The sequence below is a fragment of the Neoarius graeffei genome, chromosome 12 (genome assembly GCF_027579695.1).
Source record: "Neoarius graeffei isolate fNeoGra1 chromosome 12, fNeoGra1.pri, whole genome shotgun sequence".
Taxonomy (NCBI): Eukaryota; Metazoa; Chordata; class Actinopteri; order Siluriformes; family Ariidae; genus Neoarius; species Neoarius graeffei.
The window spans coordinates 7,527,773-7,546,326 of NC_083580.1; the positions used below are offsets into that span (position 1 = coordinate 7,527,773).

Consider the following 18,554-nt stretch of genomic DNA (forward strand, 5'->3'; position numbering starts at 1 on the left):
TTGCAGCACACTGCAAAAAATGATCTCTTGTTGAGAGAAAATATCTTTAATATGGGTGAATTTATCTATTATTTCTTATTAGAAGTTTACTAGAACTCAAATATAAGATTATTTAGCTTACTTTGAGACACTTTTACTAATTTCAAGCCTTAAAGTTTCTTATTGGCAGATAATTTTGCTTCTTTCTAGAATTGAATGCTTAAAATGAGAAATTATCTGCCAATAGAACAAGAAAATTTAAGGCTTGAAATTAGTAAAAGTGTCTCAAAGTAAGCTAAATAATCTTATATTTGAGTTCTAGTAAACTTCTAATAAGAAATAATAGATAAATTCACCCATATTAAAGATATTTTCTCTCAACAAGAGATCATTTTTTGCAGTGCATTTTTATCATACAGCAGGGAAAATAAGTATTGAAAACGTTAACATTTTTCTTAGTAAATATATTTCTGATGAGGCTGTTGACATGAAATTTTCACCGTATGTCGGTAACAACCCAAGTACCATAATTCACGTATACAAAGGAATCAAAACGTACAGTACACGTCCATAAGTGGAATGAGACGGAATAAGTATTGAACACATGAAGAAAACGAGGTGCAAAAAGGCATAGAAAGCCAACAGCTGTCAGTATTTAGAAAGCAATCCTGCTCTTAATCAGTGCAAATTAATATCCACTGGTTTTGTCCTAATTGATGGCGTATAAAAAGGTTCATCATTACCATTCTGATGATGGGTAAAAGCAAAGAGCTCTACCAAGACCTTCACAACCTTATTGTTGCACAACGTACTGATGGCGTCGGTTACAGACTTATTTCTAAACTTCTGAATGTTCCAGTAAGCACCGTTGGGGCCGTTATCCAGAAGTGGAAAAACATAATTTCACCATAAACTGGCCACGATCAGATGTTCCTTGCAAAATTTCTGACCGAGGAGTCAAAAGAACAATCCGAAGAGTTGTCCAAGAGCCAAGGAGCACTTGCAGAGAGCTTGAGAAAGACTTGGAATTAGCAGGTCCAGTTGATTCAAAGAATACAATAAGTAATGCACTCAGCAAACCGCCATGGCCTCTATGCACGCTCACCACGCAAGACTCCATTGCTGAAGAAAAAGCATGTTGAAGCTCGTTTAAAGTTTGCTGCACAACATTTGGACAAGCCTATGAAATACTGGGAAAATATAGTGTGGTCAGATGAGACCAAAATTGAACTCTTTGGATGTCATAGCTCACACCATGTTTGTTTGAAGGAGAAATGGCACTGCACATCACCCCAAAAACACCATACCACCAGGTGGGAACATCACGGTGTTGGGGCTGCTTTTCAGCATATGGTACTGGCAGACTTCATAAAATTGAAGGAAGGATGAACGGAGAAATGTACCGAGATGTTCTTGAGAAGAATCTGCTGCCATCTACCAGGAAATGATGGTATGGTGGATCCCAAACACACAGCCAAAGAAAATAAAGCTGCTAGAACGGCCCAGTCAATCATCCAACTTGAATCCGATTGAAAATCTATGGAAAGAACTGAAGATCAGAGTTCATAGATGAGACCCCTGGAACCTTCAAGATTTGAAGACAGTCTGTGTAGAAGAATCGGCCAAAATCACATCTGAGCAATGCATGCAACTAGTTTCTCCATACAGGTGTCGTCTTGAAGCCGTCATTACCAACAAAGGCTTTTCTACCAAGTATTAAATTTCATTAAGCGTGTTCAGTATTTATTCCCGGTCATTCCACTTTTTATTACAGTTAATTTATGGACATTTGTTGTAATTTCTTTGTATGTGTGAATTACTTGGGTTGTTACCGACATTTGGTGAAAATTTCATGTCAGTAGCACCATGTTTACTGAGAAAAATGTTGACGTGTTCAATATTTATTTTCCCCGCTGTATGTTAAGGGATGTATGAAGAACAAGGCCCTGGTCATACGCTCTGTGGTCTTTATCAGTCCCAGAATGTCATCTGGATAATCTCTGTAGCTCTTTGATTTCATTTCATTGGGTTAATGTCAAACTGCTCTCTGGCGCCCTCTGGGAGCAAACAGAGGTAACTCATCAAATCAGACAGCATCCCGATGAATGAATAGCTGCATGATGGAAAAATTCACGGCTATAGCGCTAATATTTTAGATGTTGCTGTTTTTGAGGCACTACGTATTCAAATAAATTTGAACAGCTACAATTTATTTGAAATGTTCAACAATGAGTAAAGCGACAGGAAAGTGGACGCTAGGGAAGATTAGTATTGCTGTTAAACGCATTTAAACACCTGCTCATACAAAAAACAAACTATATGAAAACGTACAGGAAGAACCAGGCTGTGTTTTATTAAAACCCACTTTCAGGAATTTTTGCATTTGTCGAGGCAGTTTTTGTTCTGATGAATGACAGTATTCTGAAAAAAAAACAAAAACCAACCTCAGTAAACAGTCATGATCATTCTTAATTCCTTGGCGATTCCTAATTTGAGATTTTTTTCCTCCGTTCCTCCATTCTAGAAGGTTCAGAAAACATCTCAAATTATGATCCGATTTGTTTTGGTCTTTACGGAAGCACTGAAACTGCACTATTGGATAGAAATTTCTGGAATACCACCTCAGATTGCATGATCTACCATAAAACCAACAACCTGCTGCTTAAATACAGTTAGAAATGTGATGCCTACACTTAACGCAGTAAGAAAAAGTGCAATTGGAAATTAAAGCATGGCTTTACTTTGACTACAGACAAGGCTTGGTGTGTACAAGTTGCCTTTTTACACTGATCTCTCAGCACGTCCCAAATACTCCAATGGAAACATGTTAATCAGTGGCAAAGGGCAACTCCAACTGCAACCCTACTAAGGCAGTGGGGGTTTAAAGGTCAGGGTTCAAATCTCCAGCTCAGCCATTGCGCGGTCCAGAGGGTCGCTGCTCCAGTAGTCGTGGTCCCAGCCCAGGAACCAGCCGGTGAACGTAGGAGGCTCAAAGCCCTGCTTGATTTTCACAATAGGAGTACGGCGGTCTCGGTTGGCTGGGTCCGTCTCAATGTAGCGGGCAGCTAAAAGACAGCACAGAGGTTTAGTAATGCACAACACGTTCAGCCGTCCCTTACTAGCCTCTTTTCTCTCAAAGCCAAAAAAACCCCAGCTTGTCATGCCTCAGAGAAAAGAAAGACAAAGCACCAAATCCGCTCTCCATGTCCGATCGGAAAACAGAAAAAGTTACAGCTTTATCTTTGATTCTTACAAAGCACTGACACTGGAGACTCCTTCCATAAATAGGAAATGAACATACTTTACTGGATTATATTTTGCATCGGTGAACGTCTTTATAACAGTTAATCTTTATTCATTCTTAAAACAATACTCTTGCAACTATATACTGTACCTTTCCTATTAATTTTATTATACTGGATATTATTCTATCCATCCATATTCATTGGATATGAGCAATCGTACACTCTGATTGGCTACTCTACTACTAGGCTATCAGCTCATATACTGTGAATAGAGGGGGAAAAAAATGGTGTGTGTTGCTGAACCAACCGAGGACGAAATAAAAACTCAAACAAAACCCAAAAAAATACAAAAAAGCAACAAAATATGGAATGAAAGTATTTGATGGTAAGAATGTGTTTTTTGTTTTTTTTCCAAGAATAATTATAGCATTTTTCACAAATTGCTCCTGTCATTTTGCCGGTTTGTTTACATTTTTCATCTTTTAATCATTAAAATTTGTTGAATTTTTTTTTTTTTTTTTTTTTTAAACTGGTTCAAAACTCAAAGTAGTTTGAAAATTACTAAACTGAAATGTCCAAGGAAGAATTAAATAAATGTCTGAAGCTGTTCTATACCTCGGCACGACAGCAAGACGGTACTTTCTACAAAAAAAACAACACTAAAGTCAATTCATGCTGCCATCGATAGGTTTTTAAAGGAACAGTCCACCGTACTTCCATAATGAAATATGCTCTTATCTGAATTGAGACGAGCTGCTCCGTACCTCTCCGAGCTTTGCGCGACCTCCCAGTCAGTCAGACGCGCTGTCACTCCTGTTAGCAATGTAGCTAGGCTCAGTATGGCCAATGGTATTTTTTGGGGCTGTAGTTAGATGCGACCAAACTCTTCCGCGTTTTTCCTGTTTACATAGGTTTATATGACCAGTGATATGAAACACGTTCAGTTACACAAATTGAAACGTAGCAATTTTCTATGCTATGGAAAGTCCGCACTATAATGACAGGCGTACTAACACCTTCTGCGCGCTTCGACAGCGCATTGATATCTGAGCTCCGTATCAATGCGCTGCCGAAGCACGCAGAAGGTGTTAGTACGCCTGTCATTATAGTGCGGACTTTCCATAGCATAGAAAATTGCTACGTTTCAATTTGTGTAACTGAACTTGTTTCATATCACTGGTCATATAAACCTATGTAAACAGGAAAAACGCGGAAGAGTTTGGTCGCATCTAACTACAGCCCCAAAAAATACCATTGGCCATGCTGAGCCTAGCTACATTGCTAACAGGAGTGACAGTGCGTCTGACTGACTGGGAGGTCGCGCAAAGCTCGGAGAGGTACGGAGCAGCTCGTCTCAATTCAGATAAGAGCATATTTCATTATGGAAGTACGGTGGACTGTTCCTTTAAGAAGTCCGCCTAAGCGGAAATTATTTTGTCGGACGTTTTGTATAAAGTTTTTATTTATCGAACTTGCAAAAAATAAAAATTGCTCCGTTTCTCAAAATCCAGTGCACGTGGATAGAATAAAGCAGTTATTCCGTTCAATCTCGTCGTACATGACGTATAGCTGACTCGGTGCTACGCGCCTCGTCAGCTATCAGCTCATATACGACTCGATTTCGTGGAATAACTTAAATGTATAAAGGCTTGAAAACAGCTATTCACGTTAAAATTCAAAAACATACATAATGAGGTACTTTCCACACACGAGTCTGTTACTGTACATACTGTATATCCCTCATTAGTGAGAAATTTAATGAGCCTCACCTGAAGCCATTGCCTCGGTCTTTTCCTCCTCATGTGCCTCATTACCGATCCATACAAACACCTGCAACACAACCACAGCAGTCAGAAAACCCAGGAGACATCAACACACCTGGTGTGCATGCTCCTCTAAAACGATCTGACGGAACGTTCAAGCCCAGTACTGTGTGCAGGTTTCAATTGTCTCCCAGGTAAAATAAGATCACTGGAGCAATCTGTTTGTTTGAGTCACAAGAGAGAATCTAATGTTACCTGGTCCCAGGTATCCAGGATCATGACGTCATCTGTGGCAAGATCTTCCTGAGTCAGTTCCCCAGGCACCTCTTCAATCTACACAAACACAAAATGTACTGTTAGTTGGTTGCTGCAAATAACGAAGGATTATTTCGATAAGTAACTGATCCGTGGTGGGTTTCCCAAAAGCCTCAACGCTAAGAGCGTCTTAAGTAGGAGAGTGTTCATTGTGCTGCTCGCTCTACCATTTAACAAAGATCTTTGTGCTACGATGTTTTTGTGAAACTCTGCCCTGATTTGTTCAATTCTGGCCAATCAAATTCAAAATAAAGGCCGATACCCACTGGATGCTTCACTAACCGAAACGCTCAGATGCTAAATAAGTTTTAATTGCCGTGTTTCTCTGTGGTGAATTATTTTTGGTATCATTTTGGAAACGTCTCCAAATCTATATGATTGAATTTTAGTTTTCAATGCCTGGAATCGGTGAGTCAACTCAAGTCAAACTTGTAATCGACTCCTATCCAACGGTCGAGGATAATGAGCAAAAAAACTACTTATCAGCTAATTGATTCAAGCTATTTGTGGCTTGATGTGATCTGATAATGTGTGTGCAGTAGGGTGTTTCAAGCCACAGACCAAGTAATCATTAATTAAATTCATGGCTAACTATTTTATTATAATAAAATCCTGTTGATTAGTTATTGCAGCAGTAAATAAATTTCATAAAAATGCTCACGATGAAGCGTCCGGTTTTGTTGGAGCAAGCGAACAGTCTGGGTGGGTGAGTGTCCATCTTATCCTTCAGCCTGGTGGATGTGCGATATGCCGTCTTTCCTCCCAGAGCTGCCCAGAAGTCACCTGCAAACCAACGAGCAGCACAAATTGTTATGCAGGGCATGTTTAGATTTCTAGCATGTTCCAGAAACAAACAAATGAGCATGACTTGGACATCTTAGATAAACGTATATACAATGTAATATGTAACGTAGATGTATGAGGATATGACACGGTTGGGCGAAGATATGAAGTTTATCTTCGAGTGGTGAATGTACAGTTAGGTCCATATATATTTGGACACTGACACAAGTTGTTTTTTTACCTGTTTACTGAAACACATTCAAGTTATAGTTATATAATGGACATGGGCATAAAGTCCAGACTTTCAGCTTTCATTTGAGGGTATCCACATTAAAATTGGATGAAGGGTTTAGGAGTTTCAGCTCCTTAACATGTGCCACCCTGTTTTTAAAGGGACCAAAAGTAATTGGACAGTTGACTCAGAGGCTATTTCTTGGGCAGGTGTGGGCGATTCCTTCGTTATGTCATTCTCAATTAAGCAGATAAAAGGCCTGGAGTTGATTTGAGGTGTGGTGCTTGCATTTGGAAGATTTTGCTGTGAAGAAAACATGCGGTCAAAGGAGCTCTCCATGCAGGTGAAACAAGCCATCCTTAAGCTGCGAAAACAGAAAAAACCCATCTGAGAAATTGCTACAATATTAGGAGTGGCAAAATCTACAGTTTGGTACATCCTAAGAAAGAAAGAAAGCACTGGTGAACTCATCAATGCAAAAAGACCTGGATGCCCACAGAAGACAACAGTGGTGGATGATCACAGAATAATTTCCATGGTGAAGAGAAACCCCTTCACAACAGCCAACCAAGTGAACAACACTCTCCAGGAGGTAGGCGTATCAATATCCAAATCTACCATAAAGAGAAGACTGCATGAAAGTAAATACAGAGGGTTCACTGCACGGTGCAAGCCACTCATAAGCCTCAAGAATAAAAAGGCTAGATTGGACTTTGCTAAAAAACATCTAAACAAGCCAGCACAGTTCTGGAAGAACATTTTTTGGACAGATGAACCCAAGATCAACCTCTACCAGAATGATGGAAAGAAAAAAGTATGGCGAAGGCGTGGTACAGCTCATGATCCAAAGCATACCACGTCATCTGTAAAACACGGCGGAGGCAGTGTGATGGCTTGGGCATGCATGGCTGCCAGTGGCACTGGGTCACTAGTGTTTATTGATGATGTGACACAGGACAGAAGCAGCCGGATGAATTCTGAAGTATTCAGAGACATACTGTGTGCTCAAATGCAGCCAAACTGATTGGTCGGCGTTTCATAATACAGATGGACAATGACCCAAAACATAAAGCCAAAGCAACCCAGGAGTTTATTAAAGCAAAGAAGTGGAATATTCTTGAATGGCCAAGTCAGTCACCTGATCTCAACCCAATTGAGCATGCATTTCACTTGTTAAAGATTAACTTCAGACAGAAAGGCCCACAAACAAACAGCAACTGAAAACCGCTGCAGTAAAGGCCTGGCAGAGCATTAAAAAGGAGGAAACACAGCGTCTGGTGATGTCCATGAGTTCAAGACTTCAGGCAGTCATTGCCAACAAAGGGTTTTCAACCAAGTATTAGAAATGAACATTTTATTCACAATTATTTAATTTGTCCAATTACTTTTGAGCCCCTGAAATGAAGGGATTGTGTTTAAAAAAATGCTTTAGTTCCTCACATTTTTATGCAATCATTTTGTTCAACCCACTGAATGAAAGCTGAAAGTCTGAACTTCAACTGCATCTGAATTGTTTTGTTCAAAATTCATTGTGGTAATGTACAGAACCAAAATTAGAAAAATGTTGTCTCTGTCCAAATATTTATGGACCAAACTGTATATGTTCACGAGTGAGCGAATGAGTGATATATTTTTCAACACGCAAAGACAAACTTCATATCTTTGCGCCACCATGTAATGTTCTTTATATTATATTGGACACACACACACACACAAAAAAAAAAGGCAAGTTAATTAAAATAATTTTAATTTTGAACTGGTTTGCCATTTTGACAACTTGTGTCTAGTCAGCAGGAAAACATTGGGAGTGACATCATCGGAGTGAAGTATCTCAAATTATTTTTTTCGCAGTCTGGTTGGCTGGTGAGCGGGTCCGTATCCTACGGTACGGACCCCGGTTATGGACCTCTGGCGACTCGCTTGTTCACAACAACAAACAACATGATAGCAATTTTTGTCAACATTTATTTTCGCATTTCTCAGGAGAATAGCATTAATTTTACAGCATGGATAGCGATTAGCTTTCTCCATGCAGGAGAAAGCTAAAAACCTGTAACTGCTGCCAACGCCGAGCAAAAACATGGCTGAATCCTGAATGACTCAATTTTGTATAAATAGGGGACTACATAGGCGGCAAAATGTAGTTTCTTTCCTGCCATAGAAGTGCACTTGCATACCGAGGAGGAAGCAATTTGCATTACAGCCATGAATGAGGATTCAAAATGGCGACTCGGCTCGGTTTTCCCTTTCGGGCGCTCTCGTTTTCTGTTTAGAATTTGGTAAAGAAAAAAATAAATATATTATTTACCAGCTTAAGGTCGGTCCGTATGGTGAAATACCGTGACCTCAGCCCTGAATACTGGCCTTGGTCAGTACTTTCAAGACCTCGGTCACGGTATTTCACGATACGGACCTCCTCCCAGCTGGTAAATAACATATACGTACAGGACACTTTTTTGATGGAAGAAAAACATGTTCTATTCCCTTCTAGCGGGTTTCATTCATTTGGTTTGATAGCATGCAACATTGTTTGTTAGCATATCGCTTATCCTACGTGTATTACGTCACTCTACCCAGTAGAGAATGAGTGTTGAATGTGGTTGACGATATTGCATGGTTGTCAAGATAACATGACGTCACACGTCGGAGATTTCCGTGCTAGCGAGTGACTGGGACAATTTGCAAACAAACATAGCTGCCAGGTTTGCTTTGTTAAATACGGAAGATTGTGAGAGAACTTTGACTGCCAGGTCGCTCTGCTGTGTGTAGCTGTCAATGTTGATTTTAAAAGTAACTAAGTAAATTACACAGGGAAAATAATAATAATAATCGGCTTGACTGTGCTAGCACTGGCCTTTGCTAACAATACACTGGCTGGAAGATAATTTGACTGCCACGTTAACAGCACTGAGTCATGGGTAAGCTAGCATTGGGCTTTGAGAATGCTGATATGAAGAGTGTATGTATTATTATAATAATGTGACTTTTTTTCATGGTATATCGGATATATTCCATTCAGCTACTTGCCTTCAACTTGTTCAGTATCATGCTAGCTTAATGGAATATATCTGATATACCACTCAACGCCAGCCAATATTATTTAATTCTTATACATACAGGACACTTTTTCGATGCAATAAAAACATGTATTCTATTCCCTTCCAGCAGGTTTCATTCATTTGGTTTGATAGCATGCTCGTTTTCGACTCGTTCGTTATCATGCTAGCTGAATGGAATATATCTGATATACCACTCAACGCCAGCCAATATTATTTAAATACGCCACTCAGAGCTGCAATGTATTTCGTACGAAAAATGTTTTTCAACACGAGAAGATAAACTTCATATCTTCAAGCCAACATGTGATTTTCTTTTTATAATATCGACACATTCACAAACAACAAGTGCCCAAATTTATCAAAATAGTTCATCGATTTCGTCACGAGTGACCTACAGAGATTTATTTCACGGTTTTGGTTCTCCGTGTCCTGAATGGAGCTCGTATGAAAAATACAAGTGGTGTATTTCTTAGTAAAACACTCGTGTCCATATAATATAAATAAATATGTATGCAGTACTAACTACACTATATGTAATGAATAAAAAACTTGGGTCCAAGTTTTTATAGGAAAATAATCGAGACGGTGTTGCGATGTAACACAAAGCAAAGTTACTGTTAAGCTCCGGTCACACTACAGCTCGCGATGTTTTGCGATGGGTTATCAGTGAAAATGAGGGGTTTGGTGGCGATGCATGACGAAGGTTCCCTACGCTTTGGGAAGTATTCCCAAACCTGTCTGCGAGTATTCGCCACTTAGTTTCCGATGAAAACATCACCACCAAATTGCATTGAAATTTTTCACGACTCACGAGGCAGAGACGCACCAAAAAACAACTCGCGAAGCTCAGAGAACATTCGCTGTCCATCACACGATTGGTGGCGATGCTATCAATTTTTCATCGCCAAGTATTCGTAAATTAAACCCATCGCGAGCTATAGTGTGACCAACACCTTAGCACAGGGGTTTTCAAAGTGTGGGAGAGTCAGCCCCCCCTCGGAGAGCAAATAAACAGCAGCGCCCCCCCCCCCCCCCCCCCTTACAATTTGTTGTTGCTATACTTAATGTTCCATTCGTATTTTTAAAAAATGGTGGTTGTACACATTTTTTTTTCTTTTTCACATTTTAAACATTTGTGCTTTTTAAAACATCTTGTTTTACACATTTTAAATATCTCATAGCATCGTTAGCTAGCACCTCTTGGCAGACAACACACTGTGGCAGTGGAGCATCTTCAGATCCCGTCTCGTCTCGTCTTCAGATCCAGTCCATGAAAATCCAAACTTTAAATAATCGTGGTCATACTTCCTTCTTTTTTCGGTCCCCCCAGGATTCCGCGGGCCTTTTTTGTGATTGTTGCGGGCTAAAATGTCTGATGTTGCGGGGGGTTTTCCAAAAAATTGCGATGAAGGTTGCGGTGTTTTAGGTTTTTGTTGCGATTACATTGCGGGAGGAAGTGAAAGTTGCGAGAAATTGTTGCGATTTTCTCTTTTTGTGATTAAAATTGAGTGATATGTTAAATATTAAGTTATTACTGAAAAACTATTGATTAAAAAAAACAAAGACACTGAGAAATGGTCCTATAAACAACTTTACCAATATAAAAGATTAGCAGGACTACAAAAATGCAGAAAAATAGGCTTTACTTATCCAAATGCTCCTGTTGGTTCAAAAGTTAAAGTGCATAGAACCTCACAGCACAACATGACGTTACCTTAAAATATAATATAAATGCCTCAGCTTTCATGTAAGAAAAAAAAAACTATTAATACTAGTGCTGTGTGCAGGCAGTCTCTCCTGAAGACTAAATTAAACAATAATTATAAACTAATGAAATAAATGGCTCAGGCTTCATAGAAGAAAAAAAAAACAATTTGAACAGAATCTCACAGTATGATGCTGAAGCTGCCTAAACAATGGAAAATAAAATACCATTTTGGCAAAAATGTTGGCATCCATTAATTTCTTGTATTAAGTAAAAAAATAATGTAAAGTGCACAGTCCTTCACTGTAAACATAACACACTTTCAGTAACAGAATTTAAGCCTATATAAACACTGACTCGCACATGCAGTGTTGCCAGATACTGCTGACGTTTTCCAGCCCAAAATATGTTCGAAACCCGCCAAAATGCACTTAAAACCGCCCAATCTGGCAACACTGCGCGCATGCTGCTTCTCTTAAACGTATACACGGAAGTAAGGCGGAAGGTAGTTTGTCGACGTCACCTCAAGACGACGCCAACGATTGGTCAAATTTGCGGGAAAGTTGCGGTGATTGGATATAATTGCAACACCGCCCTGAATTCGCGGGGATTGGTTGAATTTGCATTGAAGTTGCAAATCGCAACATCCTGGAGGCTCTGTTTTTTTGCTTGGCCCAGACTCTGTCTCCTCACTCACTGTAGCTTTAGGTAGTACCTAAGGTACTAAAAATCGATCCATTTTGTCTCTGGTAAAGGCTAGCTGAAGTTCGCTAAATGTCCGCAATAGTAACTTATTCTGGTTTATTTTTCCTCACGTTGCGCCCCCCCCAAAGAACTCTGGCACCCCCCAGGGGAGGCGTGCCCCACACTTTGAAAAGCCCTGCCTTAGCACCATGAAGATGAAGTTTTTACCCTTTTAATGTTGGGGTACATCCACAAAACATGTTATGTTATGGTCCTGTTATCACCTACAGCAGCTATGAACAAATGCAGCTTATGTTACCAAGAAACCAGGATATCAAGTTCTACTCTTACCGCTCTCTCCACCCTCTGCGACCTCAGACGTAGTGACCCCAAGGATGCCACACAGCTCCTGTGCACCCTGTTTCTCAGTGTCGCTGGCACCAACGCCGACCCACATGAAGCAGCCCGATGGGGTCACCAAGACAAAGACATCGTTGGAGTTCAGGTTTGAAGAAACAGCATCAACCTGGAGAGGGGAATTTCAATAAGTACAAACTCACACTTAGCAAAACGACCAGGCCTCGAGCTGTCTTGCCTGCTAGGTCAACTTTGGCCACCAGAGGGAGACATGAGCAGTCTGCCAGCTAATCAGTCTCATCTGTCTCTGGTTCTTTTTTTAAGGGAAGCTTGCCATACACTGAGTGCTCAGTCTTGGGTGCATGCTGGCATTGCTAATTTTGAAAACTAGCGCTGTACTCTCACCTTCCCTCTGTGCCAGGTTGGTCTCGCTTCATCAACCTAGCCACCCTCTTGAGTTTTCAAGTTCCTTCTCTTGAGAAAGAGAAGAAAAACCAAATCCAAAAAAACCCCACCCCAACCTTTCCACTTTTGAGTTTCCCTTCAGCCTCTTTGAGAAGAGAAGGTTCTTTGTTTGCCGTTTTCCCTCGTTTATTGTCTTCAGTTTCACTAAGTGCTCTGTGCACTGCACCACCAGTGCTTTGGTAGGTAGCACGTGAGGTTCTGAATGCGAATGTCCTGGGTTTGATTGCTGCTATGAGCAGGCAGAAACCGGAAACCAATAAAGTATGTTTACTGGGTGGTTTAAAATATGACCAGTTGAGTTAGATTTTAATCACTCTTCCCTTTTGCATTCGTACACTTGGGTCCGTTCTTCCGTCTTTCCTACCTCATGCATTACAGCTTCCGAGAATATTAACCTGAAATCTGTCTGAAGGGAGTAAAATTTGTCAGTGTTTTTAAATTAAGGAGCTACAACTTCAGGGAACTTGTACATTACGGTACGAACACTAAGCGTTAATCTTAGTTAAATGTGCTGGACTGCAAAGTTCCCTGAAATTTTTCAATTTTTTTTTTTTTTTTTGGGTGCATGGTATTTTCCTACGTCTCGCAAGAACAATATCATGTGGACGAACAAGATGTGATCGTTTTGATGTCCTGAGGGTCGCTTTTGGTCATTTTGGGATTGTTTTCCTGCCTCTTGAGGTGAACAGGATGGCGCTACGGAAACAGGAAACAGCCAAACATGAGGAGGTTTAGCTAATTAGCATAACTGGAAATGCGTCACACTAAGATGGCGATGTGCAGGAAACATGGAGAGTATTGAGTCGCAGGGATGTAATCTGCGGTTGACGTTCGCAAATAGATCCGTGAAACAAAAGACGAATAAATAGATCTTTTCTCTGTTCCTGCTTTTGTGTTATCGTTTCTTTCTCTGTAAGCTCAAAACATTAGGTGCATAAGATAGATAAGCGCGAGCCAGAATGATTTAGTTATCTGTCCAGAAAAATAACGTCATCTATTGAACCTTGCTCTATCTTGGAGCTGTGCTCACTAATCAGGCTTTCCTTTTCCTTTCCGCTGGCGGGAGAGCCGAGTCCGCCGTGTTCGCCCATGCCAACTTGTTTTGGTTAAAAGTAGGTCAGACACGCCCCACAGTGGTCACGTGATATTGTTACTCACATACTTCGGCAATCTCCAGAACTGTAAAATGTGGGATGCTTTTTATCTTGGCAAAACATTTACACACAGGATACACCGAGTGTGTGTGCAGCAGTGAAACATCTCGAAACTCCAACAGTTATAGAAACAGAATATTTTTGCCCAGAATTCAACTTTGCAGTCAGAACCTTTAAACATGGATTCGCTGTGAATTTCTTCAACTCAAATAAGCAACAGAAATCTATAAAAACACACATGAATTGGACAGCATTAAGGAATTTTGTAATTCATGTCGTGCTCTTTGGAAGATATTTGCGTTCCATACTGACCTCCACAGCCCGGGTGCATCCTGCTGAGTTAGAGCGCACTTGGAACAGGCGAGTTTGTGCCGGTTCGGTCTGACCTCCTTCCCTGGATGTGCCTCCCTGATACACCACCATGGGCTTTCCACCAAACAGACTCATAAGGTGTGCTGGCTCCTTACCCTGAACCACACGCACCTGAGAAACACAAACACAGTTCAATCTTACTCAGATCTACTGGAGTTAAAGCTAGACTGCCTTTCAGATTTTTCAAGTGTAGGTCATAAAAATAATTTTCCCTGACACCCAGTTATTTTTGTTTAGTGGACCAAAAGCTACTGAATTTGAATGACAGACTTCCAATTTTATTAGTTTTTTTTAAAAATAGAACAATTAATGAATTTATCTCCACGTGGCGGGTGGCATGGTGGTGTAGTGGTTAGCGCTGTCGCCTCACAGCAAGAAGGTCCGGGTTCGAGCCCCTTGGCCGGCGAGGGCCTTTCTGTGTGGAGTTTGCATGTTCTCCCCGTGTCCGCGTGGGTTTCCTCCGGGTGCTCCGGTTTCCCCCACAGTCCAAAGACATGCAGGTTAGGTTAACTGGTGACTCTAAATTGACCGTAGGTGTGAATGTGAGTGTGAATGGTTGTCTGTGTCTATGTGTCAGCCCTGTGATGACCTGGTGACTTGTCCAGGGTGTACCCCGCCTTTCGCCCGTAGTCAGCTGGGATAGGCTCCAGCTTGCCTGCGACCCTGTAGAACAGGATAAAGCGGCTAGAGATGATGAGATGAGATCTCCACGTGGCCCTAAATTCTCCGCTATTTTTTCCTGCTTCACCACGACTCACTTCAAGATGCTACGTCATGCATCACATGGTGGTGGGCTTTCCCCGTTCACGCAAGGCATTGTGGGATACAAATTTGAAACAGGAGAGAAAAATGGAGGACGTGAGTGTGTGAATAAAACGTGAAAGCCCGACTACAGTAACAGAAAGAAAGTGAGAAGAAAAGACATTGTTATATACGAAGGAAAGGAAACGCAGGACCAAACTAATAAATATCGGCGCTCAGCGAGCACCTCGGTGTGATCAGCTGTTCGTTTAGCGACAGAATGATGGAACTGTCAGTGCACGCTCAAAGGTTAACCTGTAGATGGCAGTAATGCAACACTGTGGACCCTGCGCATGCGCACACGTACTTCCTCTGTCTGCTTGACTGCGCAAAGTGAGTGATTTCATGCACACTATTTGCTCGGGAATCCCTTCAAATTAAATAACTTCCCAGCCACAGAATGGCCTGATGTTTTGTGAGATATTGCAGAAATAAACATGTATCACAATGACCACATTTCAGAGGGAACTAAATTTCACCGATTTTATGAAATCGAAAGGCCGGCTAGCTTTAATTTTGCACTTTGAAACCTTTAAAAATAATATAGTGTAGAATAAACTCTTAAAATAGCCTAGGAATATCTATACACTTATCTAAAGGTGTATAGTCCAGAGCAGGATCTAGGAATTAGCCTTGTTATGCTAAAAGTCCTCCTGCCGTCCCGAACAGCTACCCGGCTAGTAACCGTCTAGCAAACTAGCTTGCATTTGTCACAAGAATGATTTCATTTATGATTTCAGTGTTGAGTCTAAATCTTGATTTGTCACATTCTTGGCAATTTATTGAACAGTAAACAAACCTGTCATGATAACCATCAATTTTTTTTTTCTCTCATCAATGATCTCTGCTAGTTAGCAAACTAACTAGCAAATAAACCATGCAGGTTCTGAGGTAAAATTTTTCAGAATACCACATAATTGTATTAAGTTCAAGCCTATTTGGTGATATTATTAACTGTAGATCCTCTCCAAATCAGTTTTTTTTTCTCCGAATTGTTTTTTAAATAGAAAAACTACTCCTAGAAAAGACGCAAATGTATACTGTGTTTAGCACAGTGTTAGCAAATATGGCACAACATGAAGCTATATAATACAGTAATCATAATCAGCCATCGAAGAGGAGCTAACCTTTCAAAATCACAGTTTAATTCACAGTTTGTCACATTTGATGAGTGATAAAATGTAATTATGCTAAAACAATTGCGTAAGGGTAATTCTATTACTAGGACACCATTTAGCCTGTGCTCTCTTAAACTTTTTAAATACAACCCCGATTCCAAGAAAGTTGGGACAAAGTACAAATTGTAAATAAAAACGGAATGCAATAACTTACAAATATCAAAAACTGATATTGTATTCACAATAGAACATAGACAACATATCAAATGTCAAAAGTGAGACATTTTGAAATTTCATGCCAAATATTGGCTCATTTGAAATTTCATGACAGCAACACATCTCAAAAAAGTTGGGACAGGGGCAATAAGAGGCTGGAAAAGTTAAAGGGACAAAAAAGGAACAGCTGGAGGACCAAATTGCAACTCATTAGGTCAATTGGCAATAGGTCATTAACATGACTGGGTATAAAAAGAGCATCTTGGAGTGGCAGCGGCTCTCAGAAGTAAAGATGGGAAGAGGATCACCAATCCCCCTAATTCTGCGCCGACAAATAGTGGAGCAATATCAGAAAGGAGTTCGACAGTGTTAAACTGCAAAGAGTTTGAACATATCATCTATAGTGCATAATATCATCAAAAGATTCAGAGAATCTGGAAGAATCTCTGTGCGTAAGGGTCAAGGCCGGAAAACCATACTGGGTGCCCGTGATCTTCGGGCCCTTAGACGGCACTGCATCACATACAGGCATGCTTCTGTATTGGAAATCACAAAATGGGCTCAGGAATATTTCCAGAGAACATTATCTGTGAACACAATTCACCGTGCCATCCGCCGTTGCCAGCTAAAACTCTATAGTTCAAAGAAGAAGCCGTATCTAAACATGATCCAGAAGCGCAGATGTCTTCTCTGGGCCAAGGCTCATTTAAAATGGACTGTGGCAAAGTGGAAAACTGTTCTGTGGTCAGACGAATCAAAATTTGAAGTTCTTTATGGAAATCAGGGACGCCGTGTCATTCGGACTAAAGAGGAGAAGGACAACCCAAGTTGTTATCAGCGCTCAGTTCAGAAGCCTACATCTCTGATGGTATGGGGTTGCATTAGTGCGTGTGGCATGGGCAGCTTACACATCTGGAAAGACACCATCAATGCTGAAAGGTATATCCAGGTTCTAGAGCAACATATGCTCCCATCCAGATGCCGTCTCTTTCAGAGAAGACCTTGCATTTTCCAACATGACAATGCCAAACCACATACTACATCAATTACAGCATCATGGCTGCGTAGAAGAAGGGTCCGGGTACTGAACTGGCCAGCCTGTAGTCCAGATCTTTCACCCATAGAAAACATTTGCCGCATCATAAAACGGAAGACACGACAAAAAAAACCTGAGACAGTTGAGCAACTAGAATCCTACATTAGACAAGAATGGGTTAACATTCCTATCCCTAAACTTGAGCAACTTGTCTCCTTAGTCCCCAGACGTTTACAGACTGTTGTAAAGAGAAAAGGGGATGTCTCACAGTGGTAAACATGGCCTTGTCCCAACTTTTTTGAGATGTGTTGTCATGAAATTTAAAATCACCTAATTTTTCTCTTTAAATGATGCATTTTCTCAGTTTAAACATTTGATATGCCATCTATGTTCTATTCTGAATAAAATATGGAATTTTGAAACTTCCACATCATTGCATTCCGTTTTTATTTACAATTTGTACTTTGTCCCAACGTTTTTGGAATCGGGGTTGTACAATAATAATAATTTTCAACACTGACTCTAAGAAAACATGCATTTAACCAGATAATAGCATCTTGTTTTATTAAGATTTCTTTGCTGAAATCAAAATGCTGCATTTTGCTCTTAAATGTAGGCGTATCAGATGCTCGCTGGTCGTGCTGTGAAAATTGTCCATGCAGACGCTCATCTAAGTTTCCAAATCTGTCATTGCTTAACTCTTGAATATTTTCTATCGTGAATACTATCATTAAAAAGCTTATAATTTCTGCTTTCCAATGAAATTTCTCTTGTTATGCTCTATTCAGTACTTTGGGAGTAACAGCAGGTTGAAGTCGGTACAACAGAGTAAAAACTCTGCTCGCGTGACGTCAGGAAACTGCCAGTGCCTTTCTTTTTGAGTCGCGGGGAAGCGGTCGGTCTCTCTCTCTCTCTCTCTCTCTCTCTCTCTCCTGATTGGTTTCTGACTGGATTACCCGTGAATATCAATCAGATCACTTGTATAGGAATGTTCTCTCACTGTTTCTGATGACGTATTCGGCAAAATTTTCCGTCTGCTAGTTTTGGTGTTATGATTCACGGGAGACTTTGAAGTGAGTTTTCATAGCTTTACCTACTTATTTTTTTCAAATCAAACTGATTCATGTAAATAAATAACTATTTTAGAATATAACTGTGGTTATTTTGATGAAAAATACTGAGATCTTAGTGGTCGAAATGAGATTTTAAAAAACCGGATGTCAGAAACGCGAGCGTCAATTTCAGTTCAGTTAATGTGAGTTGTTTACTG

The 18,554-nt window shown here is 40.4% G+C and overlaps 1 protein-coding gene across 1 annotated transcript in view; it reads right to left on the minus strand.

Annotated features, from left to right (window-relative positions):
• Positions 1 to 2,307: 2,307 nt before the first annotated feature.
• Positions 2,308 to 18,554, minus strand: part of gsna (gelsolin a) — a 46,763-nt gene continuing 30,516 nt past the window's right edge. Inside the window, exons 11-16 of the mRNA XM_060935444.1 lie at positions 14,054 to 14,224; positions 12,117 to 12,291; positions 5,964 to 6,085; positions 5,243 to 5,320; positions 4,994 to 5,054; positions 2,308 to 3,044 (exon numbers count right to left, since the gene is read on the minus strand). Coding sequence (XP_060791427.1) covers positions 2,875 to 3,044; positions 4,994 to 5,054; positions 5,243 to 5,320; positions 5,964 to 6,085; positions 12,117 to 12,291; positions 14,054 to 14,224 — 777 coding nt within the window. The 3' untranslated portion in view covers positions 2,308 to 2,874. The remainder of the gene's footprint in view (positions 3,045 to 4,993; positions 5,055 to 5,242; positions 5,321 to 5,963; positions 6,086 to 12,116; positions 12,292 to 14,053; positions 14,225 to 18,554) is intronic.